At 41.6% G+C, this 27,190-nt stretch overlaps 1 protein-coding gene across 2 annotated transcripts in view; it reads left to right on the top strand.

The window, feature by feature from the left end:
* Positions 1-27,190, top strand: part of LOC126425310 (probable 4-coumarate--CoA ligase 1) — a 531,967-nt gene that overhangs the window by 437,129 nt on the left and 67,648 nt on the right. For both annotated transcript variants that reach the window (XR_007576280.1, XM_050088290.1), the window contains exon 7: positions 13,204-13,359. Coding sequence is in view for 1 of the 2 variants with exons in the window: in XM_050088290.1 (XP_049944247.1) it covers positions 13,204-13,359 (156 nt within the window). In the remaining variant the exon portion in view is untranslated. The remainder of the gene's footprint in view (positions 1-13,203; positions 13,360-27,190) is intronic.

Raw genomic sequence — 27,190 nt, 5'->3', positions numbered from 1 at the left:
ATTTTTGCATGATATTTTTCTGGTTGCAGTGATGTCAGAGATTCAGTGTTTTACTGGATTCCTGATATTCACAGTACACTTGTGAAAGGGCTGTACAGGAAAATCCCCACTTCATCATACCTTGGATATGCTGTGTGGCATTGCTCATGCACCAAATATAACTTCATATATCTAAAAACAAAGATGATGTGACTTACCAAATGAAAGTGCTGGCAGGTCGACAGACACACAAACAAACACAAACATACACACAAAATTCAAGCTTTCGCAACAAACTGTTGCCTCATCAGGAAAGAGGGAAGGAGAGGGGAAGACGAAAGGAAGTGGGTTTTAAAGGAGAGGGTAAGGAGTCATTCCAATCCCGGGAGCGGAAAGACTTACCTTAGGGGGAAAAAAGGACAGGTATACACTCGCACACACGCACATATCCATCCACACATACAGACACAAGCAGACATATTTAAAGACAAAGAGTTTGGGCAGAGATGTCAGTCGAGGCAGAAGTGTAGAGGCAAAGAAGTTGTTGAAAGACAGGTGAGGTATGAGTGGCGGCAACTTGAAATTAGCGGAGATTGAGGCCTGGCGGATGACGAGAAGAGAGGATATACTGAAGGGCAAGTTCCCATCTCCGGAGTTCGGATAGGTTGGTGTTGGTGGGAAGTATCCAGATAACCCGGACGGTGTAACACTGTGCCAAGATGTGCTGGCCGTGCACCAAGGCATGTTTAGTCACAGGGTGATCCTCATTACCAACAAACACTGTCTGCCTGTGTCCATTCATGCGAATGGACAGTTTGTTGCTGGTCATTCCCACATAGAATGCGTCACAGTGTAGGCAGGTCAGTTGGTAGATCACGTGGGTGCTTTCACACGTGGCTCTGCCTTTGATCGTGTACACCTTCCGGGTTACAGGACTGGAGTAGGTGGTGGTGGGAGGGTGCATGGGACAGGTTTTACACCGGGGGCGGTTACAAGGGTAGGAGCCAGAGGGTAGGGAAGGTGGTTTGGGGATTTCATAGGGATGAACTAAGAGGTTACGAAGGTTAGGTGGACGGCGGAAAGACACTCTTGGTGGAGTGGGGAGGATTTCATGAAGGATGGATCTCATTTCTGGGCAGGATTTTAGGAAGTCGTATCCCTGCTGGAGAGCCACATTCAGAATCTGATCCAGTCCCGGAAAGTATCCTGTCACAAGTGGGGCACTTTTGTGGTTCTTCTGTGGGAGGTTCTGGGTTTGAGAGGATGAGGAAGTTGCTCTGGTTATTTGCTTCTGTACCAGGTCGGGAGGGTAGTTGCGGGATGCGAAAGCTGTTGTCAGGTTGTTGGTGTAATGCTTCAGGGATTCCGGACTGGAGCAGATTCGTTTGCCACGAAGACCTAGGCTGTAGGGAAGGGACCGTTTGATGTGGAATGGGTGGCAGCTGTCGTAATGGAGGTACTGTTGCTTGTTGGTGGGTTTGATGTGGACGGACGTGTGAAGCTGGCCATTGGACAGGTGGAGGTCAACATCAAGGAAAGTGGCATGGGATTTGGAGTAGGACCAGGTGAATCTGATGGAACCAAAGGAGTTGAGGTTGGAGAGGAAATTCTGGAGTTCTTCTTCACTGTGAGTCCAGATCATGAAGATGTCATCAATAAATCTGTACCAAACTTTGGGTTGGCAGGCCTGGGTAACCAAGAAGGCTTCCTCTAAGCGACCCATGAATAGGTTGGCGTACGAAGGGGCCATCCTGGTACCCATGGCTGTTCCCTTTAATTGCTGGTATGTCTGGCCTTCAAAAGTGAAGAAGTTGTGGGTCAGGATGAAGCTGGCTAAGGTAATGAGGAAAGAGGTTTTGGGTAGGGTGGCAGGTGATCGGCGTGAAAGGAAGTGCTCCATTGCAGCGAGGCCCTGGACGTGCGGGATATTTGTGTATAAGGAAGTGGCATCAATGGTTACAAGGATGGTTTCTGGGGGTAACGGATTGGGTAAGGATTCCAGGCGTTCGAGAAAGTGGTTGGTGTCTTTGATGAAGGATGGGAGACTGCACATAATGGGTTGAAGGTGTTGATCTACGTAGGCAGAGATACGTTCTGTGGGGGCTTGGTAACTTGTCTGACATTTGGCATAACCCCCAAAGGCCTCACACTTAAAGTTCCCATCTCTGGCTGCAACCCTTCTTTCCATCAGTCCCTATACCAGTTCCAAACTGAACAATCCACTGCCCTCACCCACCTAATCCTTCACCTACACATCAACTCAGCCAATGAACACACCCGTCAACTCCTATCCTTAATAAAAGTCCTCAATCTTTCCTCTCCCACATCCACACCGGCTATTCAGAGCATCCTCCTACAGGCCAACCGCAAATTAGAGCAGCATGCCACCCTTCACCTCAAAAAACTATCCAATCTCCTGGTTTCCCACCTCCGGAAAGGCAACTCACTCACCCTTCACAACCTTTCCAGCAAACCTCAACCACCTCTCATTGCACACAAACCCAGTCTCTCCCATCTACTCAGTCTCCCACTTCCAGCTCCACTCCCTCCAAAACCTCAAAATTCCAAGCAACACAATCTGGCACCACAACACCCTAATTCAGTAGTTAACCTTTCCTCCAAACCTCTCTCCCAATCTGAAACCTCTGTCCTATCCAAAGGCCTCACCTTCAGCCCCACTCCCAGATTCAACCAAACAGCCCTCGTCAAAGATTTACTGTCCTACACTCGTACTCTCTGCTGGAAGTATCACTTTGCCACGAAGAAAAATGATCCTAATCCTACCCCTAATGATCCAACTCCCCAAGACACTATCCAAATTGAACCCTGCCTGGAACAGTTCCGTCCTCCGTCACAGCGGGACCCACCTCCTCTTCCTCAAAATCACCCTCTCCAAACCTTCCAGGAATTTCTGACTTCCAGCCTTGCCTCCCAATCCTTCTTAAAAAACCTTAATCCTACTCCCAACATCACCACTGCTGAAGCCCAGGCTATCCGTGATCTGAAGGCTGACCGGTCCATCATCATTCTTCCGGCGGACAAGGGTTCCACGACCGTGGTACTTGATCATCGGGAGTATGTGGCTGAGGGACTGCGTCAGCTTTCAGACAACACCACATACAAAGTTTGCCAAGGTAATCCCATTCCTGATGTCCAGGCGGAGCTTCAGGGAATCCTCAGAACCTTAGGCCCCCTACAAAACCTTTCACCTGACTCCATCAACCTCCTGACCCCACCGACACCCCGCACCCCTACCTTCTACCTTCTTCCTAAAATTCACAAACCCAATCATCCTGGCCGTCCCATTGTAGCTGGTTACCAAGCCCCCACAGAACGTATCTCTGCCTACGTAGATCAACACCTTCAACCCATTATGTGCAGTCTCCCATCCTTCATCAAAGACACCAACCACTTTCTCGAACGCCTGGAATCCTTACCCAATCCGTTACCCCCAGAAACCATCCTTGTAACCATTGATGCCACTTCCTTATACACAAATATCCCGCACGTCCAGGGCCTCGCTGCAATGGAGCACTTCCTTTCACGCCGATCACCTGCCACCCTACCCAAAACCTCTTTCCTCATTACCTTAGCCAGCTTCATCCTGACCCACAACTTCTTCACTTTTGAAGGCCAGACATACCAGCAATTAAAGGGAACAGCCATGGGTACCAGGATGGCCCCGTCGTACGCCAACCTATTCATGGGTCGCTTAGAGGAAGCCTTCTTGGTTACCCAGGCCTGCCAACCCAAAGTTTGGTACAGATTTATTGATGACATCTTCATGATCTGGACTCACAGTGAAGAAGAACTCCAGAATTTCCTCTCCAACCTCAACTCCTTTGGTTCCATCAGATTCACCTGGTCCTACTCCAAATCCCATGCCACTTTCCTTGATGTTGACCTCCACCTGTCCAATGGCCAGCTTCACACGTCCGTCCACATCAAACCCACCAACAAGCAACAGTACCTCCATTACGACAGCTGCCACCCATTCCACATCAAACGGTCCCTTCCCTACAGCCTAGGTCTTCGTGGCAAACGAATCTGCTCCAGTCCGGAATCCCTGAAGCATTACACCAACAACCTGACAACAGCTTTCGCATCCCGCAACTACCCTCCCGACCTGGTACAGAAGCAAATAACCAGAGCAACTTCCTCATCCTCTCAAACCCAGAACCTCCCACAGAAGAACCACAAAAGTGCCCCACTTGTGACAGGATACTTTCCGGGACTGGATCAGATTCTGAATGTGGCTCTCCAGCAGGGATACGACTTCCTAAAATCCTGCCCAGAAATGAGATCCATCCTTCATGAAATCCTCCCCACTCCACCAAGAGTGTCTTTCCGCCGTCCACCTAACCTTCGTAACCTCTTAGTTCATCCCTATGAAATCCCCAAACCACCTTCCCTACCCTCTGGCTCCTACCCTTGTAACCGCCCCCGGTGTAAAACCTGTCCCATGCACCCTCCCACCACCACCTACTCCAGTCCTGTAACCCGGAAGGTGTACACGATCAAAGGCAGAGCCACGTGTGAAAGCACCCACGTGATCTACCAACTGACCTGCCTACACTGTGACGCATTCTATGTGGGAATGACCAGCAACAAACTGTCCATTCGCATGAATGGACACAGGCAGACAGTGTTTGTTGGTAATGAGGATCACCCTGTGGCTAAACATGCCTTGGTGCACGGCCAGCACATCTTGGCACAGTGTTACACCGTCCGGGTTATCTGGATACTTCCCACCAACACCAACCTATCCGAACTCCGGAGATGGGAACTTGCCCTTCAGTATATCCTCTCTTCTCGTCATCCGCCAGGCCTCAATCTCCGCTAATTTCAAGTTGCCGCCACTCATACCTCACCTGTCTTTCAACAACTTCTTTGCCTCTACACTTCTGCCTCGACTGACATCTCTGCCCAAACTCTTTGTCTTTAAATATGTCTGCTTGTGTCTGTATGTGTGGATGGATATGTGCGTGTGTGCGAGTGTATACCTGTCCTTTTTTCCCCCTAAGGTAAGTCTTTCCACTCCCGGGATTGGAATGACTCCTTACCCTCTCCTTTAAAACCCACTTCCTTTCGTCTTCCCCTCTCCTTCCCTCTTTCCTGATGAGGCAACAGTTTGTTGCGAAAGCTTGAATTTTGTGTGTATGTTTGTGTTTGTTTGTGTGTCTGTCGACCTGCCAGCACTTTCATTTGGTAAGTCACATCATCTTTGTTTTTAGATATATATTTCCTACGTGGAATGTTTCCCTCTATTATAACTATATATATATATATATATAAGGAAACATTCCACGTGGGAAAAATTATATATAAAAACAAAGATGAGGTGACTTACCGAACAAAAGCGCTGGCAGGTCGATAGACACACAAACATACACACAAAATTCAAGCTTTCGCAACAAACTGTTGCCTCATCAGGAAAGAGGGAAGGAGAGGGGAAGACGAAAGGTAGTGGGTTTTAGGGAGAGGGTAAGGAGTCATTCCAATCCCGGGAGCGGAAAGACTTACCTTAGGAGGAAAAAAGGACAGGTATACACTCGCACACATGCACATATCCATCCACACATACAGACACAAGCAGACATATGTCTGCTTGTGTCTGTATGTGTGGATGGATATGTGCATGTGTGCGAGTGTATACCTGTCCTTTTTTCCTCCTAAGGTAAGTCTTTCCGCTCCCGGGATTGGAATGACTCCTTACCCTCTCCCTAAAACCCACTACCTTTCGTCTTCCCCTCTCCTTCCCTCTTTCCTGATGAGGCAACAGTTTGTTGTGAAAGCTTGAATTTTGTGTGTATGTTTGTGTTTGTTTGTGTGTCTATCGACCTGCCAGCGCTTTTATTCGGTAAGTCACCTCATCTTTGTTTTTTATATATATTTAACTAACTAACTAACTCCGTCGTCAGGCCACGAATGGCCTACCGGGACCATCCGACCGCCGTGTCATCCTCCGAGGAGGATGCGGATAGGAGGGGCGTGGGGTCAGCACACCGCTCTCCCGGTCGTTAAGACGGTTTTCTTGACCGAAGCCGCTACTAATCGGTCGAGTAGCTCCTCAATTGGCATCACGAGGCTGAGTGCACCCCGAAAAATGGCAACAGCGCATGGCGGCTGGATGGTCACCCATCCAAGAGCCGGCCACGCCCAACAGCGCTTAACTTCGGTGATCTCACGGGAACCGGTGTATCCACTGTTTTTTTTATATATATATATATATATATATATATATATATATATATATATATATATATATATATATCTCTTGATAACCTGCCGTTGTAGCAGCAGTAACCGATCTAACAACTGCACCAGATACTTGTTGTCTTACATAGGCATTGCAACCACAGTGCCATATTCTGCTTGTTTACATATCTCTGTATTTGAATACACATGCCTATACCAGTTTTTTTGGTGCTTCAGTGTATATTGATTCAATGAAATAAATCCATGCAAAGATAGCTATTAACCATTTGTTTCCTACCATATCACTTTACTAAGTAGGTACACAAAAACTTTTTGTAGCAATACATGTGAAACCCAGACTCACTGTGGAACATTGAAATGAATTTTGGTTGGTGTGTTCAATGGTCAGTTTGACTTTTGTATGTGCTGTAAAAATTTTTTTAAGAAGTTACATAACTCATGCCCTGTAAGTTGTAGAGGTTAGGAGTGAATTCCCTGTATGGTGGTTTGTAGAGCTGCACTGTTAGTGGTCAGGAAGGATTGCAGTTCACCACTCTAAGCATTGTTACAGTGGTGTGGTGGGTTGATCAAAGATGGTTGTCCAATGTTCCATCATAAAAACAGCAATACCATGTACTTGTTTCAAAATGTGTGCACTGGTTTTAAGGTTTTGTAACATTTATTACATTGAACTCGCAATTGTAAATAACATGTCCAATGAAAGAGCAACTCAAACAGTTTTGTTTGTATATGTGTGCACAAAAGAGAGATTATCGAATGAGTAACCAAACAACATGGTGAATGAGTGAGAGCCTTTCACATGTAGCCCCAAGGAATCAGTTCAGAAGGCAAGTCATGAACCAGCAATTCCTTTGATGTCTATCTGGAGACTTTTAAGGAGGTGCCTGCAACTACATCATCATCATTTGCAGTTGGTGCAAGCTCTAAAGCCTACAGACTATGGTTTACATGTCAGCATTGCAACCAAAATGTTGCTACATGACAATGAAGTTTCTCTGGATCATGTCCTCTTCAGTGATGAAGCGACATTTTGCCTAAAAACACACATACTGTGCATATCTGGAGGGGGGGGGGGGGGGGGTTAGAAAATTCCAACGAGATGGGACAGTTGCAATGAAACTCCCCTAAATAGAATGTTTTTTGTGCCATTTCTGGCGTAAAGTTTATGGGCCTTTCCTTTTTGGTGAAGCAACTGTATTTTGATGTGCTAAAACTATGGCTGTTTCCTTAATTGGAAGAAGCTGAACCACAGAACTTAATTTGTGCCACCGCAAATGATTAAACGAAGTTATACACGACTGCTGGATTGGCCGCAAGGGGCCAGTTGACAGAGCTGATTTTTCAGGACCTCTACATTCAAACACAATATGGCACGATGCAATTTTTACCTTTGATGGTTCATAAGGGACCATGCTCTGATAACAGCTGATATATCTGACTTTGGAGACATCACTGTTGCAAAAAAAAAATAGTACAAATGGCTCGTAGCACTATGGGACTTAACTTATGAGGTCATCAGTCCCCTAGAACTTAGAACTACTTAAATCTAACTAACCTAAGGACATCACACACATCCATGCCTGAGGCAGGATTTGAACCTGCAACTGTAGCAATCACACAGCTCCAGACTGTAACACCTAGAACCGCTCATCCACACCGGCCGGCATTTCTGTTGCAACAATTGTTTCAGATACACTGGTCAAGGTCAGGGATGACTCAATGAATGACAAACAGTGCTCACATCAAACACCTGTAAGAAAACCTGTTTGACTTGCTTTTCCATTTGACATATATTTATAATTTTAAGATGAATGTAATAAATGCTACAAAGCCTTAAAACTGTATATTCATTTTGAAACAAATGTTGTGATGGTAATAGATGGCAGCCAACACCCACAAGACAAGGGCTGGAAGTGTGCTTAGCTCAGCAGTGGCCTGCCATAATGGATGGCATGTGGCATCTACATCTACTACATCTACATCTACATCCATACTCCGCAAGCCAACTGACGGTGTGTGGCGGAGGGTACCTTGAGTACCTCTATCAGTTCCCGCTTCTATTCCAGTCTCATATTGTTCATGGAAAGAAGGATTGTCGGTATGCCTCTGTGTGGGCTCTAATCTCTCTGATTTTATCCTCATGGTCTCTTCGTGAGATATATGTAGGAGGGAGCAGTATACTGCTTGACCCCTCGGTGAAGGTATGTTCTCGAAACTTCAACAATAGCCTGTACCGAGCTACTGAGTGTCTCTCCTGCAGAGTCTTCCTCTGGAGTTTATCTATCATCTCCGTAATGCTTTCGCGATTACTAAATGATCCTGTAATGAAGTGCGCTGCTCTCCGTTGGATCTTTTTTATCTCTTCTATCAACGCTATCTGGTACGGATCCCACACTGCTGAGCAGCATTCAAGCAGTGGGCGAACAAGCGTAGTGTAACCTACTTCCTTTGTTTTCAGATTGCATTTCCTTAGGAATCTTCCAATGCATCTCAGTCTGGCATCTGCTTTACCGACAATCAACTTTATATGATCATTCCATTTTAAATCACTCCTAATGCCTACACCCAGATAATTTATGGAATTAACTGCTTCCAGTTGCTGGCCTGCTACATTGTAGCTAAATGATATGGGATCTTTCTTTCTATGTATTTGCAGCACGTTACACTTGTCTACATTGAGATTCAATTGCCATCCCCCCACCATGCGATAATTCACTACAGATCCTCCTGCATTTCAGTACAATTTTCCATTGTTACAACCTCTCGATATACCACAGCATCATCTGCGAAAAGCCTCAGTGAACTTCCGATGTCATCCACAAGGTCATTTATGTATATTGTGAATAGCAACAGTCCTACGATACTCCCTTGCGGCACACCTGAAATCACTCTTACTTCGGAAGACATCTCTCCATTGAGAATGACATGCTGTGTTCTGTTATCTAGGAAGTCTTCAATCCAATGACACAATTGGTCTGATAGTCCATATGCTCTTACTTTGTTCATTAAACGACTGTGGGGAACTGTATCGAACGCCTTGCGGAAGTCAAGAAACACGGCATCTACCTGGGAACCCGTGTCTATGGCCCTCTGAGTCTCGTGGACGAATAGCGCGAGCTGGGTTTCACATGACCGTCTTTTTCGAAATCCATGCTGATTCTTACAGAGTAGATTTCTAGTTTCCAGAAAAGTCATTATACTTGAACATAATACGTGTTCCAAAATTCTACAACTAACCAACATTAGAGATATAGGTCTATAGTTCCGCACATCTGTTCGACATCCCTTCGACATCTCTTCTAGAGACCTAGGTACACCGCTGCAAGAAGGGGGGGCAAGTTCCTTCACGTACTCTGTGTAAAATCGAACTGGTTTCCCATCAGGTCCAGTGGCCCTTCCTCTTTTGAGCGATTTTAATTGTTTCTCTATCCCTCTGTCATCTATTTCGATATTTGCCTTTGGGCAGCTGGTAGGTGGGTCCAGGATTGGTGATGTGGTCAGCACTGCAGCAGTGGCATTGACTCAGAGCCCAGGTGAGGTGGCGAGAGGCTAGTATGGCCAGTCACTATGGCTAGTATGGCTGCTCCAAATATGTGGCTCAGTGCAGGATGCACTGGAGAGTGCAGAATCGAACTGTGACGGCAGCTCACAATGGTGATGTGTGTCCGACAGGCCGTGATTGACAGCAACAGTGTTTGCTCGCGGAGGCAATGGTGTCTGGGTGGCAGGATAAACTGGGCACAAACTGTGAACACCAAAATTAGGCAGCCAACGGTGATCAGAAGGTAGCCAGCAGGTGGCTGCCAGTCAGCAGTGACTGAGTCGGCAGCATTCGGTCTCTGTACAGACAGCAGGCCTGCAGCTAGTGAAGACGGAGTCAGGCAATGACATCTTGTTGACCCATTTCAACTCGTAGACCGACATACATCTACCTTTGTAATAGGCTGCTGGTGGTGACAATGATGCATATCTACAGGGTGTCCAGAAAAGGACTCCCTGATTTCAAAATTAAATATCTCGAAAACAAAGATCGATAGAGGAATGCAGTAAACGGTATGTTTATTGTGAAAGCTGTAAGAAGTTTATACAGCAGTTTGAAATAATAGCTACAAAAGCTGCTAACAGATGGCGCTGTAATCGCCATATGTAACGCCTAGTATAAATAGTGATCCGAAGCCCAGAGCGATCAATTCCACTACTGAAACGTGAAAGGAGGTTAGCGTACCGAAGGGAGAGATTAAAACCGTGTACTCCATTGAACAACGCGTTTTTCTGGTGCTAGAGTACCACGGGTTAGAAGAGAGTCCTACGGCAACAAGGCGAAGTTTTCAAGCACGATTTAATGTTCCAAAAGGACCCAATGCGAAAACCATTTGTACGCTCTACACAAAATTTCAACGAACAGGCAGCGTAACTGATGATCTAGTGGGGCATGTTTGCCGCAAGCAACCCGCAGTTATGGCTGAAAATGTCACCACAGTTTCTGGAATTTTTCAGTAAAATCCAATGTCATCCGTCCATAGAATTGCATCTGAGACTGGTTTGAAGTGTTCCAGCACGCAGAAAATACTGAGAAAGAGCCTACACATGTTTCCATTCAAAATTCAAATGCACCAGGCCATACCCGTACGAGCTGTGCAACAAAGGGTTGCCTTTGCTAATCAGATGCTCACAATGATTGATAGTGAAGGATTTGATGTTGGCTGTATCTGGTTTACAGATGAAGTGCACTTCCACGTGAATGGATACATGAATAAGCAGATCTGGTGATTATGGGGTTCCGAAAAGCCATATTGGTGTGAAGCGAAACCCCTGTATTCTCCTAAAGTTACTGTGTGGGCTGCAGTATGCAGCATAGGCATTATTGGCCCTTTTTACATTCGAGAAACGGTCACTGGTGCACGTTACATTGCAATTTTGGAACAATTTGTCGCCACACAGCAAGCGTTAGAGGATCGACCAGGTACTGAATGGTTTATGCAAGATGGAGCCCGGCCACATCAGACCAAACAAGTGTTTCACTATCTTGAGGAATACTTCAGGAATCGAGTCATTGCTTTGGAATATCCCAAATTTACTGGTGCCGGCGTGGATTGGCCTCCATATTTGCCAGATTTGACTCCCTGTGACTTTTTTTTTTGTGGGGCACAGTGAAAGACATGGTCTACCCGAAGCATCCTGCCATGCTGGACGAGCTTGAATCGGCGATCTCTGTGGCATGTGAATCCATTACAGTTGAGACACTACGAAATGTGATGGCAAATTTCATTCTTCGTTTGCGCCACCTCTGTAGTGCTAATGGTGAACATTTTGAAAACATTGTGATGTGACTGTTTGCAAAGATTGTTTTCATACAATTATTTCACTTATGTATGCTGATATAAGCTGTACAGCATACAGCACCATCTGTTAGCAGCTTTTGTAACTATTATTTCAAACTGCTGTATAAACTTCTTACAGCTTTCACAATAAACATACCGTTTACTGCATTCCTCTATCGATCTTTGTTTTCGAGATATTTAATTTTGAAATCGGGGAGTCCTTTTCTGGACACCCTGTAAACCTGGCTGGTCTTGTCTGCTACTCTTCCTGAAAGGTATTGCTTTTGCCCTCTAAGTTACAACAGAATCAAGGCACAAAATGTGACCGTTGACCAATTGTGACATCACTGCTTCCTTCCTTTCCATTTTGTCAGCAGCTTCGTAGGCCTGGTTGTGTAATAATATAACTTCCCGAGAGTGGTATCTATAGTATCAGCATATTCAGCCTATGGTGTCTTGTGCAAAAATACTAAACTTGCCCCACATTGTAGCTTCTTATGTCACCTCAGTGTGATGTCTATTGTTAAGTAAGTCGCAGAATTTTTCTCCTGGAAGACACAGGGCCGTGATGCAACGATTTCTTAGTTTAGGTGCATTTGCGGTACACATGATTAGTGCTAAGGAAGTTTTAAATTGAAGAAATTATTTTTCTGTGTGTTTCCATTCCCTGAATCATTCTAAGGAGCACATTTACTAACAGTGATGGTATTTTCAGTCCAAAGATTATTGTGAAAATTAATATTTAGTATTACTCTTAGCATATCCTGTAGAGACTGGTTTGAAAAGCACCATATTTTGACAACTCTTAAATTATAATGTACAGCTAGATGCAAATCCCTTAGTATTCATATCGCTATAAATGTGACTCTTTCCTCACTGATTATACAAAGCATTATCCCCAATAATACTTCAAAGTTTTAACGTTAGTGCACAGTTCATTCAAAACTATGGGTTGAATTGCTTTCAAAAACATGACAGAAAGTGGAGTTAAAAAAAAAATTACAATATTTTCTGTTGTGTGAGATATTATATTACTGTGTGACTAAAAGCGATCTTAAAACTTTTGTTTTTCATTATAATATAATCAATTAGTTTTCAGTAAACTCAACAGAAGTAGCAACACTGGTTGCTCCTGCCTTGACACATCCCATATCCCTGAAGACCCTCCTTCATGATCATATTTACAGAAAATGAAGTGTGAATGGATTACTTATACTAAAATTTTTGTGTCATTCTGTTATAAAGCACTTACATAAAAAATACTGGTACATCTTTAGCTCCTATCTGCCATCTGTAGAATATAATTCTTGAAATGTAATGTGATTTACTGGGCCAGAAACAATACGACATGTGAGAGATATACGTCACACCTGGTTACTTCTCTTGACACAACCAGTACTCTGTGATTTCCCTAAATCACTCCAGGCAAATGCCGGGATGGTTCCTCTGAAAGGGCACGGCCGACATCCTTCCCCATCCTTCCCTAATCCGATGAGACCGATGACCACGCTGTCTGGTCTCCTTCCCCAAAAACAACCAACCAACCAACCAGTACTCTACAGAATATCACTGAAAAAAGTGAGACTTGTAATGTATAGGAAACTGTGCTCTCAAAATAATAACTCTGTGCTTCATTTAATAACAGTTCAGTTAATGAACATGTATGTGGACTTGTTTGGATCAGGTCATGATGGGATACTTCAACAACGAGAAAGCGACCCGAGAAACAATTGACAGTGACGGGTGGCTCCACACGGGCGATGTTGCGTACTACGATGAGGACGGCTATTTCTACATTGTAGATCGCACAAAGGAGCTCATCAAAGTCAAAGGAAACCAGGTATGTGGTTGCATCTTACAACTGTTTTCCTTAAATTGCAAAAATGCTGTGAGATAATTTTAAAAAAGTACATGTTGAAGTACAGGTTGTGTCACAAAAGACACCCAGGAGGAGTCCACAGGTCGCGCAGTATGGCCGCTGGCCAGCACCACCACCACCACCACACCCACTAGCTGCCACTGTACCCAACTCTCAGACACTAATCCACTTGTTGGCTGCCTGCACTTCCCCTGAGTGAAGCATAAACAATGTTGCCATCTGCTTAGCTTAAGTTTGCCTTTATTTACAGTAGGTGCTCAAAATGATGTCCCTCTGTGGTAAGAGCAGCCTGACATCTCCTAAGCAAATTAGCAAACACTCGACAAATTTCTGTTGCTGAAGTCTGGGAAATAACTAGCCAAACCCTGTCTTCCAACTCTTCAAGCATGTGGGGATTGGTTGCATACACCTTGTCTTTTAACATTCCCTATACGTAAAAATCACATGGATTTAGATCTGGAGAATGAGGAGGCCAATCAACTATACTGTCATCAAAGACACTTCATACTGCTGTCATAGGAGCATTGGTGATGTGTGGTCTTACATTGTCCTGCATGAAATAACCACACATCTTTTATTTAGTGTTAGTTCTTGAAAAAAATTATGCAGTATATTGTTCACACTGTCAGAATGTATTGATTCATGGAAAAAAGAATTAGTCCATAATTTACCTTGCACTAATTACATACCACACTGTTTTTTTTCACATTGTGCAGAGGCTGTTGATGTAATTCATGAGGATTTTCAGAGCTCCAACATCAATCGTTCTGAGAATTTATGTACCCTGACTAATGCAGCCATGTTTTATCAGAAAAAAAAGCATCACAGGATCAACTTCCCCATTGTGCACAGACTGTAACAGCCAGCTGCAATAACAATGTCAAGCAACAGTATCTGAGTTCCTCAGTTGATGCACTACTGTTATTTTGTATCGTTTCAGTTTCAGTTTGTGCACAGCTCTGTGAGCAGATGCTCTCGACTCACCAATCTGAAGTGCCAAACGGTGCAGAGATTTTCTCAGACTTCTCTTCAAGGCCTCCCCTATCTTGTCTAATTTATTTTTGGTTAAAACACTAGGTTCTCTAGGCCTTTGTTTATGTAACACAGATCCAGTCTCTTGAAATTTCCTCACTAAACTGTGTATTGTCAAATCACTGGTAACATGCACACTGGGAAAGTTTCGTATGAATTCAAGCCGAAGTTCCACATACAATTCTGTTTTTGCATAGTTGAAACACAAGAAATATTTGTTGGTCCTTCATGTATAAATATTCAATGGAAATTCAACAGCAAACTCAAAACAAAACACAACACACAAACACGCAGTAACACAATACGGAAGAGACGCACATGATGTTTCTATCTGAGGACTGGGCCCAGTAACATATGGGCAGGGAAAGTGCCAGATTCAGTGCAGTTTCAATAATGGTGTCTAGCAACAATATTTGAAGTGATTAAACTTGCGAAAAATCTCAAAATAAGACACCAGTACACTCAGTCGCACAGTGTAAGGGGGCATGCACAAAGAATTGGTGTCTGAGAACTACACATAGTGACAACTGGCAGGCACAGTGGCAACAGCCAGCAAACACACCATATGTCCCACAAGCCCCTCCAGTTTTCCTTCATGAGACATCCTGTTTTATTTATTTAATTTATTTATTTCTTGTTCCGGTGATCCCTGTTGTGACAGTATCAAGGGATACGTAACATGTCAGAGATCTATGGTAGCACATAACAACTAAACAAAATGATATCATACTACAGTAAACAGTAACGAAGGTTCTACTACAGAAAGTCAATTTTGAGAGATAAATAAATATTACAAAATGATAAGTGTTACAGACAATAAATATTGCAAAATATTTGTTTACAATAAAGAAAAGTCAGGATTACAAATGTAGATTTGGGCACATATTTGCATTTAACAATAAAAGAAATGCTAAACATTGTAGTTCAGGAACTCTTCTATCATATAAAATAATCCTTATAATAGGAACTGCCTTAAAAATTTTTTAAAACAAGGGCTCATCTTCTATCAAATACTTAATTATTGAAAGGGGGGGGGGAGGCATTATACATCTTACAGCCAGTAAAATGGACTCCTTTCTGTACCATACTTAGATTTGCCTGTTCATAGTGGATATCATGTTTTCTTCTCACCTCATGACTACGATACTCACTATTCGGTTTAAAAATGGATTTTTCTTTCCTTATGAAACACATCAAAGAGATTATATATTGCACAGTGGATGAAAGGATTCCAAGTTTCTTAAAAAGATTCCTGCATGTGGCTCTAGGATGGACTCCACAGATGATCCTTATGGCTCTTTTTTGTCCACACCCTACTTTTTTAGCCAGTGACTGATTACCCCAAAATATCATTCCATATGCCATAATGGCATGAAAATAACCATAATACGCTGACTTCATGGTTTCCATACTTCTATAAGAAGAAACAATGCTTAATGCGTAAGTTGTTGAACTCAATCTTTCACATAGGTCCAGGATGTGGTTTGACCAATTCAGTCTGCTGTCAATCTGCAAGATATTTTGAGGTAACCACCCCAGTTATCACCTGCTCACCTATTTTTACTACTATTTCCGCATCTTTGAATGTTATGTGGAACTGAACATAGTTTGTTACTGTGATGTAAAGAAAGGTCATTGGTGTTAAACCAGTTCACTGTTTCACTTAAAACCTTATTTGCTGTTTCCTCAAGTTTATCTACTGAATTATCAATAAGTAGTGTAGTGTCATCAGCAAAAATGGTGAATCTACAATATTCCGTAGAGAGAGGCAGATCATTTATGGAGATAATAAAAAGTAGGAGGCTCAGAACTGACCTTGGGTACTCCACATGTGATGGTACTCCATTCTGAAGATAATGGTATTCCATTTTGACTATCCACTACAACTTTCTGTTTCCTGTTTGACAGGTACGAGTCAAGCCATTTTCCTGATGAACCATTTATACCAAGATGTGCAGCTTTTTGTAAAAGAATCTGGTGACTGACACAGTCAAACAGTTTTGTTAGGTCACAAAAAATCCCAACCACCTTTAGTTTTTTGTTGATAGATTCCAAGACTTTGCCAGCAAATGCAAATATTGTATCTTCTGTTGACAAACCTTTCTGAAATCCAAACTGACTTTTGCTCAGGATATTTTGATCCATGAGATGCTTAACTATCCTGGCATGCATTAGTTTCTCTAAAACCTTTGAAAAACTTGTCAACAGTGATACTGGCCAATAGTTAGCAGCATCCATCTTATCTCCCTTCTCCTGTATATACGGGGTACATATTCATGGTAGCAGAATGTTTCCTTTAGTGTATTGGTCATTGTGGAAAAAGTTTATAAGGTGAGCAAAAAGTTCTCATACAAATTTCTTCTTGAAACAAAGGTGTAGGATGTGGCTGTACAGACTACAGATTTGAAAGTCTGGTCCAATTTTGGGTTCTAGCTAGAACTTTTGCTGAAAGTTAAAATTGAGACCACCTCTCATACTGGTTTGTGTTTGTGTAGAAATAAAAATGTACTGTGACTGAGATTCCTATTAAGCTGTAGGCCTTGTCTACAACTGGCCATATCAGCCATTTCTCAGCTCAGAGAACATATGAGCACACCACTTCCACAGTGACACTCCAATCAACCTTTGTGTCGATAACTGTGTTATTTCAACAATGTACACTGCTGCTCATTGAAACTGCAGCATCATGAAAATGATGTGCAAAATATGTCAAACTGGGTAGAAGTGCTCTAATTGTTTGGATATGCAAATGTCTAACATTTCAGCACAACTGCACAGAGTACGTAGTAGTAATGCCATCTACATTCTATAGTTGTGGAAAGATTACACAGTGTATCTCTCATTCAGGGTTTGCCTTTAAATGTTGGTCATTTGTGACATCATGTTATGAACAGCAGAATCATTGCCTATTAAGAATATGCCTTATTGTTCTGTGATATGAAGGTCCTAAGAATATCCTAGGAATGGTCATGGTATTGCACTGGTTTGCTGAAAGTAAGCATCGTCTATCACTAGAGGGAAGATAAAGTTGCAGCTTTATTTATCACATGGTTTCATCTCATTGAAGCAACTAGTTCATGCTTATTTCCCAAGATGGAAAAAAAGTAAGTTTCTAGCAGTGATTAAACACTTCTATTTAAGAGGGTTAACATCAAAGTAGACCAAATCTTAGCTGTATGATGTTCACAGCAAATCTATTCCTGTGTTTGCAACTGTTTACAACTGGGTAAATGAGTCTAAACATGGCCGTACATACACAAAATATGAACAGCGTTTGGGATGTCTGGTGGAAATGACCAGCCCCAAAATGATTTACAAAGTCCAAAATATGGTTTTAAGTGGTCAATGAATAAAAATGTGCAAAATTATTGAGGCCACAGGAAATTGAAGTTAGTCTTTTGCATTTTTCATGAAACATTGGGTGTGGAAAAAAAAAATCTCCTCAAGATTGGTGCCTTGCTTCCTCTCAGTGGAGAATAAATACAACTGTGTGGTTGATGTTGAGACTTTTTTGGTACTTTTCTGCTGAAATCCTGACAAGTTTTGGCACAGTGCATTACTTTGGACTAAGCATGAGTACACTGCTACACTCTAGAGACTAAGGAACAATCAAAACAATGGGTTTTTCTAAGGCAAACAGGCTCCAGAGAAGGCAAAGACAGTGAAATTGGCCAGCTTCAGTTTATTGGGATGCACGCCGAATCATGTTTCAGTTACTTGAAAAAGAGACAAACAGTAACTGGAGAGTATTATGCATTGTTATTGTACCAGGTGAGTGAAGAAAACGAGTAAAAATGTCCTCATTTCAAAAAGGAAAAACCCTCTTCCATCAGGAGAATGCACAAATGCCCATTTGCACAGTTCTGATGGCCAAAATTGGGGAATTAAAGTCTGAATTATTGCAACATCCATTTTATTCAGCAGATTTGGTCCCCAGTGATTCTTTTTTTAAATTTCCAAACTTGAAAAGTGTTTTGGCAGATGATAGTTTACTCAGACAAGATGGTCATCTCACAAACAGATGAGTTCAGCAAGACCACAGGCAAAGCCATGCAGGAGCTCAATGGTTCCATGCGGCGCAACCTGAGAGCACACACACATTGCTTACCAGCTGTGCGAGATCTATGAGCCATGCCGCACACCTCGATTCAGGAAATTAGGTCTTTGCAGCAAGACAAATATCCATGCCGACAGTGCGACAAAGGTTCGAGCAGCACACGTTGTTAGCATAATCACTATATTTCCACCGTATGCATTTTCTTTGGGCTGGAAAGCAATTGAATTATAGATCTGGATTTTAATTGGTACAACAATCATCATTCAAACCACAATTCATGGCATCATCATAGTTACTTCCTATTTCTTCCATTATTTCTAGCCAAATTGGGGGGGGGGGGGGGCAGATCAGGACAAAAATGAACTTAGTAGTGGATAAATAATTAAATAAGTAACTGCACTCACACATAGAACCAGCAACCGTGGCACCCACCATTACAGCACTACACAGAAGTAACTAGTGCAGCCAGCTGAGTGCAGTAATGGAAGTGATTGATGGAGGTACCAGTGAGGTGGAGAACCAAAATAGATAGCCAAAATGAGTAGCTGAAAAAGTGTGGGAAACAGGCTGACTGATCTATCAAAAGAACTACACTGATCAGCCAGAACATTATGACTATCTAGTTAATAGCTGGCATATCCACTTTTGGAATGGATAGCAGCAGTGACCCATCATGGCATGGTAGCAATGATACCTCGGTACATCACTGAAGGGAACTGGCACCACATCTGCACACACAAATCACCTATTTACCATAAAGTCTGGGGAGGGGGCAATGAGCTCTGATGCCACATGCAATCACATCCCAGAGTGTTCGGTTGAGTTCAGATCTGGCACGTCTGGGGGCCAGCACACCAACTGGAGCTCACTACTGTGTTCCCCAGACCATTCCATCACACTCCTGGCCTTGTGACATAGTTGAAAAACGCTACTACCGTCTGGAGACATGATCATCACGAAGGGGTATACGTGGTTTGCAACCAGTGTACAACACTCATTGGCCATCATGGTGCCTTACACGAGCTCCACTGGACACATGGATGCCCATATGAATGTTCCCCAGAGCACAATGGAGCTGCCGCTAGCTTGTCTTCATACCACAGTATAGGTGTCAAAGAGCTGTTTCCCTGGAGGACGACAGATTTGCATCCCCCCATGAGCATGATGAAGAAGGTATCAGGATTCATCAGACTGTGAAACATTCTGCCACTGCACCAATGTCCAGTGTTGATAGTTGTGTGCCTATTTCAGCCACAGTTGCCAATGTCGTGGTGTCAACGTTGGCACGTGCACGGATCACTGGCTGCGGAGGTGTGTTCGTGCACACTTGTACTCTGCCTAGCACTAAAGTCTTGTGTTGTTTCCGCAACAGTTTACCACGTGTTCTGTTTTATCAGTCTCCCCAGCCTACGACATACAACATCTGTAAAGAGGGCTGACGCCCAACTCCACGATGCCTGAACGTGGTACCACCTTGGTTTCAGCATGTGTCGAATACACACACCACAGCAATCTATGAATGTTAAAGTCATGCAGTTTCTGAAATACTTGTGCTGAGCCTCTGGGACATCACAGTCTGCCCTCATTCAAAGTCAGGTAGATTGCACCCCTTCCCCATTCTGTACACAGACAGCAGGCTCACTGATGCAAAGTACACTCTGTGTGTGTCTGACTAGCAATTATTCCTCACTAAGTAATGCTACTATCACCTGTATGGGTTTATGTGAATAGTAGGTCCATGGTCAAAATGTTCTGGCTTATCAGTGTACAAATCTAAGAATAAATATAACAACATATAAATATGAGTGTTTGACAGAACTGCGTATAAGTCGATGTGACAAAGTGCATCAGAATAAAAATACGAAAGATAAAAATGTATCTGAAACAGGGAGCATGGATAGAATACAGAAATTTATTGACAAATTGACCAATAAGACAGCAACAGGTGAAGTGGCATAGGAGAATGACATCAACCATTAAGATCGGTAATAACGTATAGACTCATCTTAAAAAGCCAAAACAAAGTCTTCGTATAAAAAGCTTAGTCATGATTAAACTGATATACACTACAGAAATAGCAATGTAAACATGTAATACAGAGCAGTGCATCCTTGCAGCACCAGAAGCAATAAAAATAAGTGAGAAGTAAGAGGGACTATGAACTAGATCTGGTGCAGACATGGTAATGATGAATCTATACATGATTATTGATATTAATGATTGCCATCATTCTCTTACAGTCTTTCACCTGTCATCATCTTACTGCTTAATTTTTGGATACTATCAGTAGCCCCTATTTTAGTTGAATTTTTTACTTTTATCTTTTTATTGTTACGCATTCTCTCGTGTAGACATTTTTGCTGAGCACTCATGTTTTTATGTTATTATATTTGCACTGATCTTGTGAACCACACTTATGTAAGCAGATGGACCAGTCAACCCCTGTTTCCTGTACTTTCCCAGTTATCTGTTACAGTTCCCCACATCAATGACTCCTCTGTCAGCCACTGCAGTCAGCTGACTCTGCGGCTGACTGCGCTAGTTACTTCCATATACTACCGTCAAGGCAGACTCCATGGGTGCTGGTCATACGAGTGACTGGAGTTACTTATCTATCTATTTATTTATTTATATAATAGAGGAAAACATTCCATGTGGGAAAAATATATCTAAAAACAGAGATGATGTAACTTACCAAACGAAAACGTTGGTATGTTGATAGACACTAACAAACCATGGGTTGCGAAAGCTTGAATTTTGTGTGTGTGTTTGTGTTTGTTAGTGTCTATCAACATACCAACGCTTTCATTTGGTAAGTTACATCATCTCTGTTTTTAGATATATTTATTTATTTATTTATCTACTATAAAGTTTATTTTTATCCAGATCCCTCCCTCTATGTTAGGACTGGTTTTGTGTAGGTGCGATCCTGCCATGACTGACTGGCCTGACCATCACATATTTGTTGTTCCATAATTACATGAGTACACCACTTTTCATGGTTTTACAATTCATTTTGGTAACTCAGTTCCATATTTCTTGTACACTGGTAGCTCCTCATCTTGTTCTCAGTTTGTGGCACCTGAAGATGAAGCTTTAGGCTTCGAATTGATCATGCAATAACTAAGAAATTACTGATGACCGAAGAAGATTTTTTTAATTCTATTAATTTCCTTAAGATGTTACAGCAGAAAATACAAGTTATGACTTTACTTACTATTGTTGTTTTATAATTATATTATGTGCCTAGTCATGCTCCTCCTGAAGTCTTCCAGAGTTCTGTAAAATCCTAACTTCATTTTCTTTCAAAACAAAACAGACAAAACTGTATGTTGACACATCAAGTGAAACTAAATAAAAGTAAATTCACATTACATGGACATAATTTTCTGGTGTTTGTAGTGACAGAAGTCTTCAGAGGCAGTTAGCTGGCTGCCAACATCTGATTGGTACTGTGTTTCACTGACATATTGCATAGCTATCATCATACGCTACCAAGCTGTTAAGGGAGCTGCTCTTCCCTTTAAACCTTCTCTCTACTGCCTACATCAGCACTCTGCTGCATGAGTAGAATGATATACTTTTCATTTCATAGAAAGTAGAATGTGTCATAAAAATAAGGAGTAAAGGACACCACTCACCGAATAGCAGAAGCATTCCGTTCCCCCTCCCCCCATTCTCTCTATCTCTCTCTCTCTCTCTCTCTCTCTCTCTCTCTCACACCCCCCCCCTCCCCCCACCCACCCCCCGCCACACACACACATGGCTGGACGCATCTTACACACAATTTATTTCAAAAGCTAAAAAGTTTTCCTTCTCTTTTGTGTGTGCCTGTCAATGACTCATTGCTTCTGTGCTTGATGAGTCGTCTCCTTTACTCCTAAATTATGTACATTCTACTGGAACATTCCTATGTAATTATTATTTAGCTATTTTCATCTATTTATCTGCATTTTATATTTAAAAGCTAATATAAAATTTGTCACAAACATGTGAATATACATACAGTGGAGTGCACGAGATATTTTACATTTACTAACATTACTAGACATCCTAGAAAGCAAAATAATTTCACAACAGATGTAAAATATTTTCAGGCATAATTTTTTCCCAATAATCATTAATTAATTGTGTATTTTACAGACTTGAATAAAACTATCCAGTGTCGATGGCACAAATATACCAAAAACTGTATAAGCAACAAAAACATTAGTTGTTTGACTAATCGTAACAGCTGCACCCAAATTCTCATAATAAACATCAACACTGTTTATTTTAAAAGTGCTGTTATCTTCTAGAATGGGTGTTCCAATAACCAATCACAAATCATAACTTAAAAATATCACAGGGCAAGGACTGAGCAGATTGGGGAAGCATATTAATAAAAATTTATACATGTTATTTTGTGTGAGTTTCTGGTCTTTGTCATTCTGTGTTTCAGAATATCAAACTTCAGGTTGCCTTTAGTTTTGTGATGATACATGTTCTCTGTGTTGCTTTTAAAATAAAGTAATTCTGCATAGATATACGTAGGTTTATGACAGTCAGTACCTCCAGCTTCATAAAGAGGGGACAGTGTGTTCCTCAGGGTTCACTTTGCCCATTATTCTGATTACATCCTTTTTTTAAAATTTTACTGATATACCAGGAATGCCCCCTTCCCCCATATTAGTACACCATAGGAGATAAGTGTCTGGAAAAGATCAAAGGATGTCACTATCGGATACTCGTTGTTGTTGTTGTTGTTGTTGTGGTCTTCAGTCCTGAGACTGGTTTGATGCAGCTCTCCATGCTACTCTATCCTTGCAAGCTTCTTCATCTCCCAGTACCTACTGCAGCCTACATCCTTCTGAATATGCTTAGTGTATTCCTCTCTTGGTCTCCCTCTACGATTTTTACCCTCCACCCTGCCCTCCAATACTAAATTGGTAGTCCCTTGATGCCTCAGAACATGTCCTACCAACCGATCCCTTCTTCTAGTCAAGTGTCACAAACTCCTCTTCTCCCCAATTCTATTCAATACCTCCTCATTAGTTATGTGATCTATCCATCTAATCTTCAGCATTCTGCTGTAGCACCACATTTCAAAAGCTTCTTTTCTCTTCTTATCCAAACTATTTATCGTCCACGTTTCATTCCATGCATGGCTACACTCCACACAAATACTTTCAGAAATGACTTCCTAACACTTAAAATCAATACTCAATTTTAACAAATTTCTCTTTGTCAGAAACGCTTTCCTACATTTTATATCCTCTCTACTTGAACCATCATCAGTTATTTTGCTCCCCAAATAGCAAAACTCCTTTACTACTTTAAGTGTCTCATTTCCTAATCTAATTCCCTCAGCATCACCTGACTTAATTTGACTACATTCCATTATCCTCATTTTGCTTTTGTTGATGTTCATCTTATATCCTCCTTTCAAGACACTGTCCATTCCGTTCAACTGCTCTTCCAAGTCCTTTGCTGTCTCTGACAGAATTACACTGTCATCGGCGAAGCTCAATATTTTTATTTCTTCTTCATGGATTTTAATACCTACTCTGAATTTTTCTTTTGTTTCCTTTACTGCTTGCTCAATACACAGATTGAATAACATTGGGGAGGGACTACAACCCTGTCTCACTCCCTTCCCAACCACTGCTTCCCTTTCGTGCCCCTCGACTCTTATAACTGCCACCTCGTTTCTGTACAAATTGTAAATAGCCTTTTGCTCCCTGTATTTTACCCCTGCCACCTTTAAAATTTGAAAGAGTCAACATTGTCAAAAGCTTTCTCTAAGTCTACAAATGCTAGAAATGTAGATTTGCCTTTCCTTAATCTTTCTTCTATGATAAGTCATAAGTTCAGTATTGCTTCACGTGTTCCAACATTTCTACAGAATCCAAACTGATCTTCCCTGAGGTCGGCTTCTATCAGTTTTTCCATTCGTCTGTAAAGAATTCGCATTTTGCAGCTGTGGCTTATTAAGCTGATAGTTCGGTAATTTTCACATCTGTCAACATCTGCTTTCTTTGGGATTGGAATTATTATATTCTTCTTGAAGCCTGAGGGTATTTCGCCTGTCTCATACATCTTGCTCACCAGATGGTAGAGTTTTGTCAGGACTGGCTCTCCCAAGGCCGTCAGTAGTTCCAATGGAATGTTGTCTTCTCCCGGGGTCTTGTTTCAACTCATACTCATTAGTGACTGCATTTGTCAGTTTCCACATGAGATAGCATACCCTAGTTATTCTCCTGCACATATGACTAATATGTTTCTCCATGATTAATTTCGAATCAAAATGAAAAAGTAACAATTTTATTTATATAATTTGTAAATCTTTAGTTAATCTTAGAATTAGTTGTGTTTTATCAGGATTGTAGAGACATTCATTACAAGAAAAGTAGTTCATTGCTAGTTCTAATTTCCCAGCATTGCAGGACATAATTCTGTGGCATTGTGGTGTTTGTCAAGCAATGCTGTACCATCTGCATAACATTCTCTAGTACTGATATTTCTTCTACATGGGAAGGTAAATCATTAATTGAAATGACTAAAAGAAATGGACCGAGAACTAAGCCTTTCAGAACACCAATTCCTGCTTCTTTCAATGAAGCATATTTGTAACTGAGGTGAACTGTCTCCTCTTGCGTAAATATGACTTACTCATAGCTAAATATGCCATAAAATTAAAGCTTTGAGTGTAAATGATAAATCATATAGAGTCAAAGGCTTTACTGAGATCACAAAGTACAACATACATTTCCAAATGCAGTTAGCAGCTAGATAACAACTTCAGTGACAGAAGCAGAGGTAGTATTGTATCTTATTAGAAGACAAACTGTCCGGTGGAGAGGGGATCATGTCTTCAGAATAATTATTTAACTGTTCGTAAATAAGAGGCTCGAAGACTTTGGAGAATATTGGAACGACATAAACAAGTTGGTATTCCTGGGGTAGATGCTCAGGCCCATTTTTTTTTCCTTTTTTTTAACCAGGTGACACACATGGGGGAGGGGGGCCATATGTGGAATGCCTCAAAATTCCAGACTGCTTGCTATTCTGTAAATCACATAAAATCCCATAAAGCGGCCCAAGAATACCTGCTGATTCATCTTTATCTTTTCTAAATAGACAAACACTTTCCAACTAAGCTGGGGAGTACATCATCCTAGGCATAATTCTATTTGTAATCATTTTGAAACATGTCTTTGCATGCCAGAGTAACTATGAGAAAATTCTTTGCAAAATTTATGGACAAAGAGTATTTACTTCACATGGCCTTGACGTGGACCTCACAGTTAAATGAACTCCCCAAATGTCTACTAAAAATACCCACAGTGTCATAATTATTTCTAATTTAAATCTAGTGCATGTAATAGAAAAACAAATTATCATGTGAAGTTCAACGAAGTTTAAAAGAAAAATAGTAGGCAAATTTTGTTTTCAGAGCATAGCTTTCTATGGAATCAACACTTAAAATCAAAATTACGTTTCTGACTGCCTCTAAAAGGACCACAAAAATGCTAATCTTATCCAAACTATTTGAACCTTCATATCTTTAACCATTTTTTTATGCTCACTATCAAATGACATAAACAAACTAATACGTTCTGTATCACTCACTTTGTGTGGCTTGGTGACTCCACTGATAAGGACAAGATTGGAAATTTCAATCTCTAGGGCTTGATCCCCACTAACTCCTAAGATTTTTTTCTATCACTTATTGCCTCTTTTGCCTAGTTTGGTTTAATTTTTTACATGTATCATGGATCATATTCATGACTTTGAATGTGTTAGAGAATTTACAAAAAGGTTACATTTTCTCCACGAAAACATTGCTAGAGTCTGGCCATTTACCTATCTGGACATTCCTCAACGTAAGTGTTAATCTGCAACAAAATTTGACCCATCCAACCCAACCACATAGAATCTATTCAGAAATTCATCTATGGTGTAAGTGTTCTCAAGCAGAAATTATTTCGACCAGCTTTTACTAATTTTCATCATCTACTAGCACCTTTAATTCACTAGGTAAGTGGTCAAGTACTTTTACAGTGAATAAGATCAAGTTGTCAACAGTGGAAGTTGTTTCAGTTCTTTTCACAAAACGACTTCATAAGAGAGTAGATGTGTTGTGAGGCTGTCGTCAGTATGCCTAATTTGTTAAACAGTGACATACATGAAGTTTGAGGATGGACACTAGATATAATCCTTACAGCATGTTTCTGGGCCATCAATATTTTGGGTGTCTAGGTGTGCAATTGGTTTAAAAAATTATTCCACATTATATCAATGAAAGTAATAATTTGCACAGTCAGATGCCTTGGGCAGATAACAAAAAATCACTGCCACTACAGGTACTGTATCAACAGCAGGTTTAACGCATCACTTCCACAAGGTACCTCTCCAGACAGACTAGAGTATGCTATCTGACAAAAGTATGTTGACACCAGTTACTGAAAATTAAGATAGAGTGTGTCTACCCCTCTCCTTTATGGACATGTTGAACTATGCTGGAGATATTTTCAGTGAGGTGTCTGAAAGTCTGTGGAGGAATGGCACTGCATCCTTCCTCAAGAGATGAAAGGAGAGGGAGGTAGTGGTGTTGTATGTTAAGGTTCTGGAGTGAAACTGACATTCAAACTTGTCCTAAAGGTATTCCATTGGGTTTAGGTGGGGACTCTGGGCATGCCAGTCTATTTCTGGAATATTACT

This window comes from Schistocerca serialis, chromosome 10, assembly GCF_023864345.2.
Source record: "Schistocerca serialis cubense isolate TAMUIC-IGC-003099 chromosome 10, iqSchSeri2.2, whole genome shotgun sequence".
Classification (NCBI taxonomy): Eukaryota; Metazoa; Arthropoda; class Insecta; order Orthoptera; family Acrididae; genus Schistocerca; species Schistocerca serialis.
Note: the sequence above shows the minus strand (reverse complement) of the source record. Positions and strands in the feature narration are given on the sequence as shown.